Source organism: Echiichthys vipera (assembly GCF_963691815.1).
Source record: "Echiichthys vipera genome assembly, chromosome: X".
NCBI lineage: Eukaryota > Metazoa > Chordata > Actinopteri > Perciformes > Trachinidae > Echiichthys > Echiichthys vipera.
In genome coordinates, this window is record NC_139825.1 from 1,593,757 (window position 1) to 1,608,546 (window position 14,790).

Consider the following 14,790-nt stretch of genomic DNA (forward strand, 5'->3'; position numbering starts at 1 on the left):
GTGAAGCTGAGATGGACATACATGTTCAAAATAAAAGCCCCCAAAGGTATGTATCGTAAAAAATACCATTCATATTTTTGCCACCATTACCGAGACAACACTTGACTGCAGCTGCAGAGACACTTCCATTTGAGATGACATCATCAGTGCAGACTTTCAAAATACAATCCCACGCTGGTAACTTTATCTAAAAGGAAAGTAAGGATGAGACAGCTTTTTTTTTTTAACTATTCATGCTATTTTAGCTTCTTCTTACACATTTAAGCCAGCATTAATATCACCAAAAAATCTGTACGACGATAGGCAGCATCATGTGCCAACACAGACAAGGGTCCAAAATGGAGTGACGCTGAAGACGTTACACTCGGGAATCCCACTGAATGCAATTTTACATTCAAACAAACTGTTCCGTCGCAGGTGAACATTAAAGGCTTGTAAAAACCGCGGTTGCTGTTCCTGCTGTCGAGCTTTCTGCACAGAACAGAACAGGTAACTAAGGCAGCTGGCTGCTCCGAAGCTAGTCCACTTAGCGACAGCGGTTAATGCTAACGTAAGCTAACGCTACCTTTGTAACAACAGCTGTTGAGGAAGGAATGTCGCCTTAACGTCGCTTGACTGCCGAGAAAGGGTTGACGTTAAGCACCGTAATGGGAATTGTGACTCGTAGTAGTGTTGAAATATTCAACGTTAGCACCGCTAAGTTTCAAGGAAAGATAATGTTGCTAACGTTAGCCGCTTTGTCTGGGACGCCCATGCGTGTTGAGCTACGAGCTGTCACCTAGCTACAACTAACATTCGCCAGCATAATTGTGGACCTGTCATTTTTAGTCTACGGTGGTCAATTTAGTCAACAGTGGTATCCTATTTGATGCGTGTGTGCACCGTGCTGAGCATGATTTTCCTTATTACAGTCAAGAATGGAGCCATCAGAGCATCCAGGCCCAGACTCCGGCTCCCAGGATGTCAACCCTGTTTTTCTGCAGCAGCTCAGAGAGCTGGACATCCCAGAGGAGGCAGCCAAACAGGTGGGACAGTACACTCAGGGGTTGGCAGCATTTAGGCCCCATTTCCATTAACAGTCAATGATTATCATCACTGGGAATATTGCATTTTCCTGAAAGCCGTGGTGTAGTTGATTTGATGTTACATAATACTATGAACATGGATTGTGTCAGGCAAATTCTGTTACAGACTAATTTAAGGGTACCTTGACCATCATCAGTGTTTCTATTGCTGACCATCCATTACCCTTACTATATTATTTGAATACTGCATTGCTCGACAACTTTTATGTTAAACATTCCTAGAGATGCACCTGATATATCAGCCGGACATCCGTACCAGCCCATAATCCTCTTGTTCACAGGGTAGCATGTGGAAATATTTGTGACTGATGTAAAAAGAAAAAAGGTAATCTGAATGAATAAATTGCTTAGTTTGGCAGTCTTGTCACCCAAAATGAATGACAGTCATGGCCACGCAACTATTCACTGCTTTGTTCGGTGACCTTTTTTTTATTGCTTCTCATCACTTCAGGCCCTTCTGCACACTCGGAACGTGTCTGCTGAGGAGGCGGCAATGTACTACTTCAACAAACTGGAGAATGAGGTGCCCATAAGATAGCCTTAGTCCCCACAGGTACACCTTGGTACATTAGACCTTGTGGAGATTATCAAAGCCAAATCTCAGTGTTTCTTTTTGTGTACTCTGACCCTCAGGAGGAGGGAGATGATGACCTCATGTTCAAGATGGTGTTTGTGGTGAACATGGACCTCGCCATGGGGGTTGGAAAGGTAAGTCCAGCTATGCCAGTGTGGACTGTGTGGGATATACAGTTAGGTCCATATATATTTGGACACTGACACAAGTTTTGACAAAAATTCCATAGTTTATAAGACTGATGATAGTATATATGACTAATAGTTATAATAGCAGCAGGAAGCGTCATGCAAGACCACGGCAGCAGGCACCTCCACGATCAGCAGAGACTTGCGAGATGACAAAGCACAAACAACTCTGGGGAAGAAGTCAATTAGTGACATGCATTGATGAGACATGAATGATACAGACAGAGAGGAGAGAAGCTCAGAGGATCAGCAAATATATGAGCTTAAACTGCAAGACTCAGCATTAATTTGAGCATATTCACATCCAAATTTGAAGAAGGGTTTAGGAATGATCTCTCTTTTATATGTAGCAGCCTCTTTTTCAAGTGACCAAATGTAATTTAACAATTGACTCAAAAGCTATTCCCTCGTTAATCCATCATCAATTAAGCAGGTATAAAAAACATCTAAAAAATAAACATCTAGTAGCCAGCCCAGTTCTGGAACAACATTCTTTGGACAGATGCAACTATGATCAACCTTAGACTTCCACTTCTTTTTATTGATCCCTTTGGGATGAACTCCAGCAAGGAAATTTAATTTCCAGCAGCTTACAAAAAAACAAGGGAGGTATAAAAATATAAAAAAATACAGTATAGGATAACCAATAAACTCTCAGCAAAATAAATACAGAAAGTATAAAAAACAATAAAAAGTTATCAATAAACTCTTAGTTAAATATATATAGTGAGGACAGGGACATGCATGGCTTCCAATGGCACTGGACCACTAGTGTTTATTGATGGTGTGACAGAAGCAGCTGGATGTATTCTGAAGTGTTCAGAGATATATACTTCCTGCTCACATTCAGCCAAATGCAGTAAAGGTGATTGGACAGCGCTGTACAGTGCAGTACAGACGGACAGTGATTCAAACCATACCGCAAAAGCATCCCAAGAGTTTTGAAGGCAAAGGAACGGTCGAGTCAGTCACCAGATCTTGATCCGATAGAGCACGCATTTTACTTGATTAAGACAAAACTTTTTACTTTCCTTATATATATATATATATATATATATATATATATATATATATATATATATATATATATATATATATATATATATATATATATATATATATATATATATATATATATATAAATATGAATATATATAAATATGAATATATATAAATATGAATATATATAAATATGAATATATATATGAATATATATATATATGAATATATGAATATGAATATATGAATATATATATATGAATATATATATATATATGAATATATATATGAATATATATATATATATGAATATATATATATATATTCATATTCAAGTTCAGTGTGTAAGTTAATTTGAACTTGGTATGAGACAGCACGTAAAGACCATTTTCAGTGTGGCTGAAAAACTCTGCTTCCTGGGTAGGTTTGAACCCAGTGCCGTGTGTTTGTGCAGGTGGCAGCCCAGGTTGGTCATGCTGCTGTAGGTTTGTACCAGGCTCTCCAGGAGAAGAACAGCTGGAGGGAGATGGCCTGGAAGTGGAACCACACTGGGTAAGGCCTGTACAGTAAAAAGTAGCAAAAAACACTGCATCTTTAAGGTAAATGTATTGTCACGCAATTATAGAAACAAAACAAAAACACAACATTTGAATTTACATCATTACGAATGGAACCAGCATCAACAAAAACTGATAATATGGTCAGCATCTCAACAAAAATCGCCATTAGGGAAACATTGTCCAGTGTTTCATTTTTGACAACAGATTTTGTTTATGTACATGAATTTTGCCAGCATTTTTTTAATATTATTGAATAATAAAGTAAATTCTAATTGACATTAATGATGAAAAATAAATGGGCGTGGTGTTAATACAGAGCCAAGAAAGTGGTAGTCCAGGGCACCAACGTGGCTCATCTACTGGAGCTGCAGGCTCTGGCCATGAGCCTCAGCCTGCCCACTTACCTGGTCCAGGATGCAGGACTTACCCAGGTGAGGGAAACCGCTCATTTTTAAGGTAATCTTGTGTGTAGATGTCTTTTGGGGGCACCAGTAGTTACCCCAAAATATTGTCAAACGGTCCTTGACATGAAGACATTTTGAAAATCTCTGTATGAAACCAACACCTCTTATCTTTGACAGGTGGAGTCTGGGTCCCGCACTGTCTTGGCCATCATGGGCGAGGAGGAGATGGCGAACAATGTCACTGGGAGTCTTAAGCTGCTCTGAGGGAGGCTCAACCCCCACTCTGGAGGAGGCATTGCTCCGCAGCGCCACAGTGCATCCAGCAGAGTGCAGCATTTCCCAGCGACAGGGAGAGTCTTGGCACGCAAGCCTCTAACCTCCTTTTAAAAAAAAAAGACATAAAGAACAGTCCTGAGTGAAGAGTAACTTATTAACTGATATGTGATATGATGGTATGTGATATCCCAAAGATCCCTATCTTATAGAATCCCCCATTACTCATGACTGATAAATGGCTATATTTTGTATACATATGCCTGTTGGTGGCCATATACTGTATAATCTGTGGTGTGTGCCATCCTAAACAGTATGCACAGTTACTGGACTTTTTTTTTCTTTGTGCAAAAAGAAGACAATTATATAAAGTATAATTTTGGTAGAATTTGATCTTGGGCGAGAAGTATTGTGAGGCCAAAATGTGGTGGATACACACACAAAGTTGATCAATTTACATCTTGACGGATGCAGATAATTGTGTGTATGACAATGATTGACTAATAACCTTAATACATAAAGAATGACGTGTGAGCTGTTGTCTATGTTCTCAATAACACATACACCACACATTTCTGAAGGCAGCAGTCTTAATTGTATTACGGAAGCCCCACAGCTGCAACAATGTTATTACACTGCTGTCTAATTTCGTAGCTCAGACCTCTGCAACAAATGACGTCGGCATTTATCACCAGAGCCAATCAAAGTGTCCACATCCCCCCTCGTGACAGGAGCAGAAAGCATTTGCGTCATTATGACTATTCTTTCAATATCGCAGTCCATAAGGCAAACCCTGCCTCTGGTGTCCCTAGAACTGGGCCCCAGAGACCCCCGTGTAGCTAACGCTTACGACTATCTGTTGGTACGGTCGTCCTTCCACGTTAAATGGAGGAATAAAACCAAACTCAAATATAGCGCATTATGCCCGCTCAGTTGTACGTAGTTGACTGGGGGGAGGGGGTGGACGCTGTGGTTTCTTAGCAACGCTATGCAGTTCTAGCACTTTTGTAACATGACTGACACATTTGCCGTCGAATTACCGGTAAGAGGCGGGGTATCGCAGCAAGGGCCGCCCAAGGAGACAGCCCCTGCACTGTCGCCAGGGAAACCCCGTGGCGTGGTTGTGTGTCAGTTTCGCTGGGACCCGCGGTCGATGCCGGCGAGGAGGGGGATGGGCGCTTCTGCGAATGTAAGGACCCGAGACAGAATCAGAGCCCTGTATCACATACAGCAGCATACCCCCCCGTTATAAATAGCGACTGTTTATATACAATACACTGAAATACATGGATTTATCCACCGCGGATCTATAATAGACACTCAATGGATGCAGTGTACCTGAACAGGACAGGGCATTTAACTTTCCGCCTATACGTGGGAGACACTGAGAAGTTTGTTTCCTACCCCTGGAGAAGGAGCTACTCTTAAGGCCAAAGGATACAGGAAACTCCGAGGCCTGTCTACAGGCCTACTCGTCTGGTTGGATTTGATGTTGGGATGCAATAAAGACTTCCCACTGTACATGCATTTGCTTCGTTTGTTCAAGTTTGGAATGCCTATTTAGGTGAGTACTTTAAATCTGTGTTAAATTGTCAATATAATCCTCTAGAAATGGAGGTAGTGTCATAAAAAGAACAGAAGCGTAACATTACCGATCATGTTTTCAGTCAACCGAACGTAGCACTGAGGCTAACCAACTTGGCTAATGACCGCTTTAGTTTATTAGAACAAGTTGGTTGCCCTCTCAACTTTCCACTTTTAAGTTGCTTGCTCGGCTGGCTATAACAGCTCCACATGCCATCGGTGTGCCTTGCAGGGCTGCTCTTCCATGACTTTTTTGTGTTTGTGATGGCTACCTTGTTCGTGTGGGAATTCACCACATTAGTTGTATATTAGCCTATGTTATAACTTCAAGCACCCATGTCACCCGAAGCTCCCAACACCATTGTACAAGTTTCTAAGAGTCTGACTCGCTCAGTTTTTAACCAGTTTTTCAACCACTCACAACTAGCCATTTGTATAACGTGACATTACTAATTATATTGTTTCCCTCGAGCCCATTAAGCTGCAAATGTGTGGCGTTTTGAAGCATTAATACATAATAAATCATAATTAACATGACATGTGTGTTAGGCATTGTGGGACTACGAAACTGTCGAAATAGTCGACGTTCTCCATGACGCAGTGTGGTCATTATTGGCGACTCTAGCTAAGCAACCAGCTGCTGTGTTGGTGAACGTTAGCAGACAAGCCATAGGCAGCACATGCTATATTAGCATTGCAGCTAACTTTCTAGATGTTGTCCAGTTGATTGTGTCCTCATTTTGGACTAGTCTGTCACTTTACAGAACACACGTATGAACAGCTCGAAGGTGTATTTTAAGCCGAGCTTTTTATAGCAGTTGATTTACGGTCTAATACGTTTAGTTTTATGACAATTCTGGCGTCTGCATCATGGTGGTGTTTAGCTACATCATGTTGACGTGTTACTAGTTCTTTTTCTTTTGCGTGTGTTCTATCGGCATTCAGAAAAGCAGATATGTAGGGTAGGGACTCTCCCTCACTTCCCCCTCATACCAACCCCCAGCCTCGGCGGTGGTTAAGAAAAATGGGTGGTGTTCTAGAGGGGAGCTCTGGTTTCCTTTTATAGCCTCCATTTTTTTTTTCATTTCAACGCATATGAAACAGTACGTGCGAGTGGCATTGTTTAGTCAGAATGCAGCAATCCCAATTTTCGGCCAAGTTCGAGAGCTTGTAGCTATTGTTTTTTTTAAAAACTATTATACGTTTTCATCTTCACCCTGTTGGGTTGATTTCAGGAGTCAAGGCCGGGGTCTCTAGATTCAACTATCCCCTGTCATTTTCACAGTGTAGACATATTACTCTTTTACTCAGTCCAAAATCTCTTCTTGAACTGGAATGAATGCTTGAATCTTACACAATTCAGCGTCACGGTGAATCAGTCATTGTTATAATTAGTAACAATAAACTGAATTAGGATTGGAAAAATGTGTGGTTTTCTGAGCTGTTGTCGACCTTGCTTCATGAATACAAAGATTACACCCGTGCCCTGGTTCGGGTATTCAGTCACCACCAAGTATTTGGATTGATCTTGATGCTTGTTGGAAGCCAGATAGCAGTGCGCTTAGCCTTATTTTCATTGGTTGTGACTGACATTCTCTGAATATGTTATGCATCTTTTAATAGACTGTGTAGGCTGTAGCTCGCAAACCTGGCCTCTCAGAACCATTGGAAACATGAGCCTCCTTCAGCACTCCCTTGACCCTGGCATGCCTTCTTAACTCAACCGTCCATCCTGGGAAAGCGAAGAATGATTCGCTCGCTACTGCTCTGTCGTGAACTGGCCCACTGTGTTGATTTTACAGGCCTCAAAACCAGCTTCAGATCATGTGTTGGAGTAAGATAAACATGTTGGGGGGGGGGGGGGGGTCTTGAGTTACAGCAATTGGTGAAAGTTGACTGCCTTCATAGGTAGCACTGAACTAGTGTGGATATGTTTGCAGGATGGTCCCTTGTTTTTCAGTATTTCTACCTTTCCTTTCTGATTTTCCATCTACCATGCCTTCTCTGTATCTTCCCCTCTGCAGCTGCTGTGTTGTGTGGCTTGCTGTCTTGCACAACAGGGTTAAAAACAAGTCTCTCTGATGCCCGCCTCACCGTTGCATTCCTATTGGCGCAGGACCTCTGGAGCTGCTCCAATGGGGTGCAGCATTTCCTCCGCGTTGGGGGAGTGGTGTTGCAGAGGGCTGTGCTGGTTAATTGTGTTTCGTGCTGAGACGCAATGCTTCTTGGGAAAATAATGGGGGGGGGGGGGGGGGGGGTCAGGCAGGCAGGCAGGCAGGCAGGCAGGCAGGCAGGCAGGCAGGCAGGCAGGCAGGCAATCTATCTACATAATCCTGTGTGTGTGTGTGTGTGTGTGTGTGTGTGTGTGTGTGTGTGTGTGTGTGTGTGTGTGTGTGTGTGTGTGTGTGTGTGTGTGTGTGTCCTTATGTTTTGTCCTTCATTTCTTTTGCTCACTGTCATGCTGCCTGTCTCGCTTTATTGTGCTAGTTGGCTGAGCGTATATCAGGAAAAAAAAAGGCTTGCCAATATTCAGAGCTCTCTGTCAACCTTTTGAACCAAAGGCGGACATTTTATGCATAAATGTCTGCCTTCGGTTCACATAAAGCCCGTCTCTCCTTCCTTTCCCATCTATTACCTGGTCCTGCGTGTATCTTTCTTGTATTTAATTAATTAATTAAGGATACCAAATAAGGGTCCTTTTAAAACACCAAATTCTTACACACACACACACACACACACACACACACACACACACACACACACACACACACACACACACACACACACACATATTTCCTCAAGACATTTAAGGGTTGCTGTATTAATTTAAAACATAAAAATGGTCAAGGGTGGGACAAATTAACCCCTACAGCAGTTCAAAATGGCTGCCAACCCTCAGCGGTTTTACTGTGTGACACCTTGCACTCTTGTATTGGACGGTCTCATGTGTTGCGCTGCAGACGTTGTTGCGAAGTGGAGCCAGGGTAAGCCCTCGCGTTGCTTTGGATAAGACCGTCGACCAAAAAAGGAAATGGAAATGTCATGTAAATGTGTTTGTCATGCAGTGAGATCACGTGTGAGAGCCGGAGGGTGTTTCTGCTTTATGTTATGCCAGAACGTGAGCTTATTTAAAATAAAGGAAACAGATCAGAAAGAGATAGTCAAGCAGTATGTTTGTGTAGTCTTTGTTATTTTTTTTACCTCCTCTAGGTTACCGATCCTCAAACTGACAGTGCTTGGCTTGTTTTCCCTGAAACAGATGATTGATTTTGTGTCATGCTGGCCCTGCTGTTGACTGCGCTCTCCCCCACTGCTCTTATAGTACCTACTTGGCCTTTGTTCTCCATTGTGTGACTCTCATCACAAGTCTGGTCCTGGTCCATTCAGGCAGCTGGACATTGCTGTGTTAATGGGGGATCCCAGGACACTTGACCACTTTTGAAATTTAGTATACATTTTTACTCATTCCTTTACCCAACATGTCCAGACTAAGCTTTGTTGTTTATATTTTTGTGCAGTTGCACAAACAGGTGGCTACTGTAATTGTCCTAGAGGCCTATGCGTTGCTTTAGAGGGAAGCAGTTTGTTCCATTGCATCACATTATTGTTTGATTTAGCCTGGCTCAGAAATTTGGCGAGAAAACTTGCGTAAGGCAGTGTTTGAAGTGTCGTTGTAATGACCTGCTTTGGCTATGAGTGTGTGCGTCCATTTTTTTCTCTCCTCGGTGTGTTCATACTATTATGTCACCATGAAAGTGACCGGGAATCATATTACAATGTACAAATTAGAAACATAGGTTTTAAGGTCTACCATTGTGCAACACAGGGCTGCACACCGACATGCTTTTGTGCTCACTTTTGCTACAACAGTAATGCGTTCCTGTACTATAGAAGCAACCCAATAATTGCTATTTAAATATAGTGGAGTAATGGTGTCCTGAGCAGAGGAAGAAGTAGGGATGTTAATAATTAAAAGTTTAAACTGACAATAAGATATTTTAACGATTCAATCTCGGTTAAACAGTTCAGACATTTCTTATTTATTTTAAATAGTCATGGATGCGACAGATAAATATGCTTATTTTTTGAGTAGCATATAGTGAAGCTTAAGCACTAGCCAACTGCATTTCAGTGTCTTTCTGGCATAGTGCATTTACATGCAGTTTAAAAACCCGATTACAATCGCGTTAAGGGCATACTCTGGTTTCTCAAACACCATATAAGCACTATATCCCGGGTAAAATCCGAGTTGTCATACCCCCGTTAACACACCTAGAGGACTACTTTAGTACCTGTGGTATTCATGCATGTAAACATCTTACCCGGAGTAATATCTAAATTATATATAAACATATATGTAATGTCGCTACTCGGCGACTTTACGCATTAAATGCTGGAGGCGGAGATGGCACTGTTGACGGCAAAAGTATCGATCCTTTGCTAGTTGAAATCTAATCCAATACTATTTTTGAGTGTTGATTATTTTCCAGTTATCAACTAAAAGTGACTGTACTCAAAATACTGAAAAAATTTCAGTCTGAGCTGCGTAGGGATGGTAGTTGTGGACTGGTTCCAGTGGAGAACTGATAGCAAATTGGAACTGCGTGTCTGCGTTTCAATCACGGTCAGAATTCTCCTGGTGCTCCAGATGAGCATCTAGCATATGTGTCATAGATGGCAGGCTGAACTGCAAGTCATGGTGCAAGTGCGGCTATTTAATTAGCATAACAGAGCTAACGTTACCACGGTGTGTTCCTAAACCATTTGTTGGTACAGTTGATCAAAGAGCAAACCATCCTTTCACTTATGGAAACACCACCACAGGAATGACTGCAGTCCAGGTCCAGATGACGGAGTTAGCATGCTAATGATGCTAATCCTGACAACTAGCCTCCGAAGACAAGTGAGGGCCAGAGGCTAACTGTCACTCAAGAGGCCATGCCCCTAATTATTCATAAACTTTAACCTCCAATAAAATATAAACTAGCCTGGTACCAAAATATTCACCCCCTCAGTGTTGTCATGGAAATATGACTTAAACATACAGACCAGAATGTTTTTTGTAAACAAGTCCTAAATAGGTTTAATTTTGCTGTGAAAACAGCCTGTTTAACATGGGGGTCAATGAGAAACTGCTCTATTGTTCAAACTATTCCTACTGTACACTCTGAGAACTGCAGTTTTTGGCACTTCCTGATTGGAACAACCAGGAAGTCGCTGTGGTGGGGGCTTGCTCCCACTTTGTCACTTAATGTCCCATCCACAACACTATCTGATTGGTTAGATGTCAAACACCTAACAGCCAATCACTGATAAGATGGATGAACACTGACATGAAGAGACAAGATTGACATTCAGAGTCTGGGTCACGAATGGCTGCACACAAGGCATCTCTGGTGCAGGCTGAGCAATAGTGTTTCCACTGGCTAGATAATTTCTGCTGCTCTGCACTGCAAACTACACATGTAGGGCTTCCATGGGAGATCAGTGCACACATAGCGCCAATCACTAATCCGATTACGATCCTGTACATAGAAAATATTAGTTAGCTGCTATGTTAATGTTCTGTATGTCCATTATAGCCCTTTTAAAAGATTTGCTATTATCAGTACTTCTGCCAGTCACGTTCTCACTTGTTTTGCAGTTACTGAGTGGTTAGCTGCCTTGGGCTTTTTTTTTCATTTGTCATCGTTTTACCTTACTTCGAAGTTTCCCACTGGGGACAAAACTATCCTGCAAGCTTATTGTGAATAAGTGTGTTCATGTGCATGTTCAAAGTTCATATGTTCAACTTCATAGGAGTGTAAGACCTAAGTACATTAACACTAACGGTTTACCATTCATACCGCGTCCAAGCACAATTCACGGCTAAAGGCTAGTTCGTTTGATCAGTGTTGGTTAGTGTTGCATGGTAAAACAATACTAAAAAGGATCCTCGGTACCCTGTCGTTATAAACAATACTATTTCACATAAGCGTGGGAATCTTTGGGTGTCTCTCAATTCGATTCAAAATCGGTTTTCGAGTCAAAACGATTCTCACTTCATAGCGATTCAAAATCTTTATCCCTTCCCTCCACCAACATAAATCCATACATACACACATGTATTTGTGCATACAAAGGCCTCCATGTATACACGGAAAAACAAAACAAGAAAAGCGATCCTAACAATAATACTAGTAGTACACCTAATAATAATAAAATAATAAGAAGAGACAAAAACCAAAAACAAATAAATACAAATAAATGATCAAATAAAAAATTCGATATCATAACAGGGTAGCATTATTGTATTATCGTTGTTGAAAAACGAATCAATGGAAGGCAACTGTCCTGAAAATATGGCCACTGTTACATTTTTCCAAAGATAGACGGTAAGAATTGCGACACTTGATCCAAAAACAACTTAAAAGTTCATTTTTCCAATAAAGTAATTTACATTTCTTGGCAAAATATGTTATAATTATTAATATTCTGCATTTTTTTCTATCTAACTGAAAATCTGGGGAGTCATTTAATAAATACAGACAAGGGTTTGAATCTAATTCCATTTCCAGAACAGATTCAGGAAAGGAATGAATAGAATTCCAGAAATCTTTTAGTAGTAGTAATGGGAAATGTATTCTTTCATTAAAACGCAGCCCTAGGTCCTTTTCCCAGATATTTAATAAAGTTAGAAAACATGAATGGCCTGTTGTAGATAGGATACCATATACTTCACTAATTTTACCTTTAATTGATATTGAGGAAGTTAATTTATCCTTCAATTCTGATAATCCAAAGCGTAACTTTTTTTTCTTTGATTAGTGATCCAACAACATTCCGAATCTGTAGATATTTAGAACAATCGGTGTTCAGGACACTATGTATGTATGGATGGATGGATGGATGGATGGATGGATGGATGGAACGGTTCACAAAATCCACTGTTCCGTTTGTATCACGGTTTTGGGCTAACGGTTTATGGTTCGGTTCGGTTGTTTTTTTCTATTTCTTTTAGATTCTAAAAATACCATGTATCATATCTGTAGCCTAATAATTAAAATACATTTTTTTAATCTGATATTATTAAGGACATGTCATGCAATCATGCAAAAACTGAAATAATGAGGCATCTTGTTTAGGGATTGCTGTAACAATGTTAAATGAAAGTGAAGTGAGATTTTGAAACAGTAGGAGACACATTGCTGCATTTACGTATTTATATATTTATTTGGCAAGGTAAGAATATAAACACTTATACATTATCAAATCTTAGAAAAAATTAACAAAATAGGTTTTCTTTCACTAAAATACGCACAAACAGCAATCACTGAAATAGGCTACATCAGGGCTGTTCAGTTAATTTGAATGGAGGCCGGTTGACGAAAATGATCCAAAATGAGGGGTCGGAAAAATATGAGCATCACATTAATGGATATTGTAAAACAATGCAGCACATAGGAGTGCATACAGTATATTGTCTTTATTTTATCAATGTAAATATTAGTCATAGGCCTCAAAGTGCAACAAGCTTGTCAAAAAACAATCCTTGTTAAATGAACAAACCTGTTAACCAGAGGTTTTCACTCAATTAATGGACTAAAGTACAAGTTTGAGGCTCCTGTCTTATACTTGAGTATTTTATTTACATGCTACTTTATACTTCTACTCCACTACAAATCAGTGAAATATTCTACTTTTTACTCCTACATTTATCTGATTACTTCAGTAACTAGTTACTTTACCAGGCTGACAAGTACAAATGAAACATTAGTTTATTCATCAAAAACTGGACTGACACAAATGAACGTAACATAAATGCAGAGTAGCATGATGTTTCTGAAAATGCCTAATCAACTTATCTTCTTTACACTCAGATATGGCTGCAGAGTAAACACAGGCTTCACAGTGACAGAAACAAAAACTTCTGTCCATTCTGTGGTGAACTGACGGTTTTCTGTGACATCTTTTCCTTTTTTCACAGTAGAAAGAGACATTGATCTGGTGATTTAACCACAGATTTAACCAGACAGAAACGATGGGAACAACAACAGAGCAGAGCTTAGTGAGCTGCTGCCAAGAGGATTAAAAAACCCCACGAAGAAGAGCGTAGCGAAAACGTGCGTAGTGTTGTGGCCATGTTTGCGGGACGCGCAAAGTCACCCGGAATTGTGGCACATTCGGCCTGCCATACGTGCTGGGATTTGACGCGCTGAGACGTAGCGCTGAGACGTAGCGCTGAGACGTAGCGCTGAGACGTAGCGCTGAGACGTAGCGCTGAGACGTATCGCTGAGACGGATACGAGATAGGACAGTGGTCATGAAGGCTTACGCTACGTTGCACCTCATAAACCGAACGGTACACACGTGTATCGAACCGTGACAAGCGTACTGAACGGGACGTATAAAAAATAGTTCCACCCCTAATAAACATATGTGTATATGTATGTATGCATATTTATATATGTATATATTAAGGCTGGGACTTTAACGTGTTAATTACGATTATTAATTACAGAAGAAATAACACAATTAATTGCAATTTATTTTTGCACTCAGTCTTGAACGTTGCTCATTGCACGAGTTCCTCCCCGGCCCGTAATACTGACGTACAGGATGCCACACGAGAGAAATTAAACCGATGAGAAGCAGATGAGTTGTTCAGTGGGCGGAAATTTGAGTTCTAAAAAACGACCAAGTGGAAACATGGACAAGGGCACGGCTGTGTAAAAGTTCACCTCCCACCGGTGCTCTTCAGCCTCCGCTCCACCCCAATGCTGAACATGCTGCAGCTAACGTTAGCACAGGCAACGCTGAACATGCTGCAGCTAACGTTAGCACAGGCAACGCTGAACATGCTGCAACTAACGTTAGCACATACAACGCTGAACATGCTGCAACTAACGTTAGCACATACAACGCTGAACATGCTGCAGCTAACGTTAGCACAGAAAATGCTGAACATGCTGCAGCTAACGTTAGCACAGAAAACGCTCCCTAAGAGGGACTGTCATTAGTTGATGGATCATTTTTGTTTCTGTTTTTGAAAACATGGAGAAAAAGCACTCTATGTTAAACTGTTTATTTTATGCCAAGGATATATTTTTGCAATGTTAGGTTTCCACTTTTCTTGGATATACC

General features: G+C 40.9%; 1 protein-coding gene across 2 annotated transcripts; it reads left to right on the top strand.

Moving 5' to 3' along the window:
* Window positions 1-139: 139 nt before the first annotated feature.
* LOC310965750 (putative peptidyl-tRNA hydrolase 2) lies at window positions 140-4,498 on the top strand. 2 transcript variants are annotated; one of them, XM_083939497.1, is made up of 7 exons: window positions 140-198; window positions 912-1,025; window positions 1,537-1,608; window positions 1,719-1,793; window positions 3,301-3,398; window positions 3,723-3,837; window positions 3,988-4,498. In XM_083939497.1, exons 2-7 carry the CDS (start codon window positions 918-920, stop codon window positions 4,072-4,074), a joined length of 555 nt encoding a protein of 184 aa, XP_083795623.1. In that variant the 5' UTR covers window positions 140-198; window positions 912-917; the 3' UTR covers window positions 4,075-4,498. The 2 variants fall into 2 exon arrangements, with proteins under 2 accessions (XP_083795623.1, XP_083795622.1); XM_083939496.1 differs by lacking the exon at window positions 140-198 and adding an exon at window positions 291-489.
* Window positions 4,499-14,790: the final 10,292 nt, after the last annotated feature.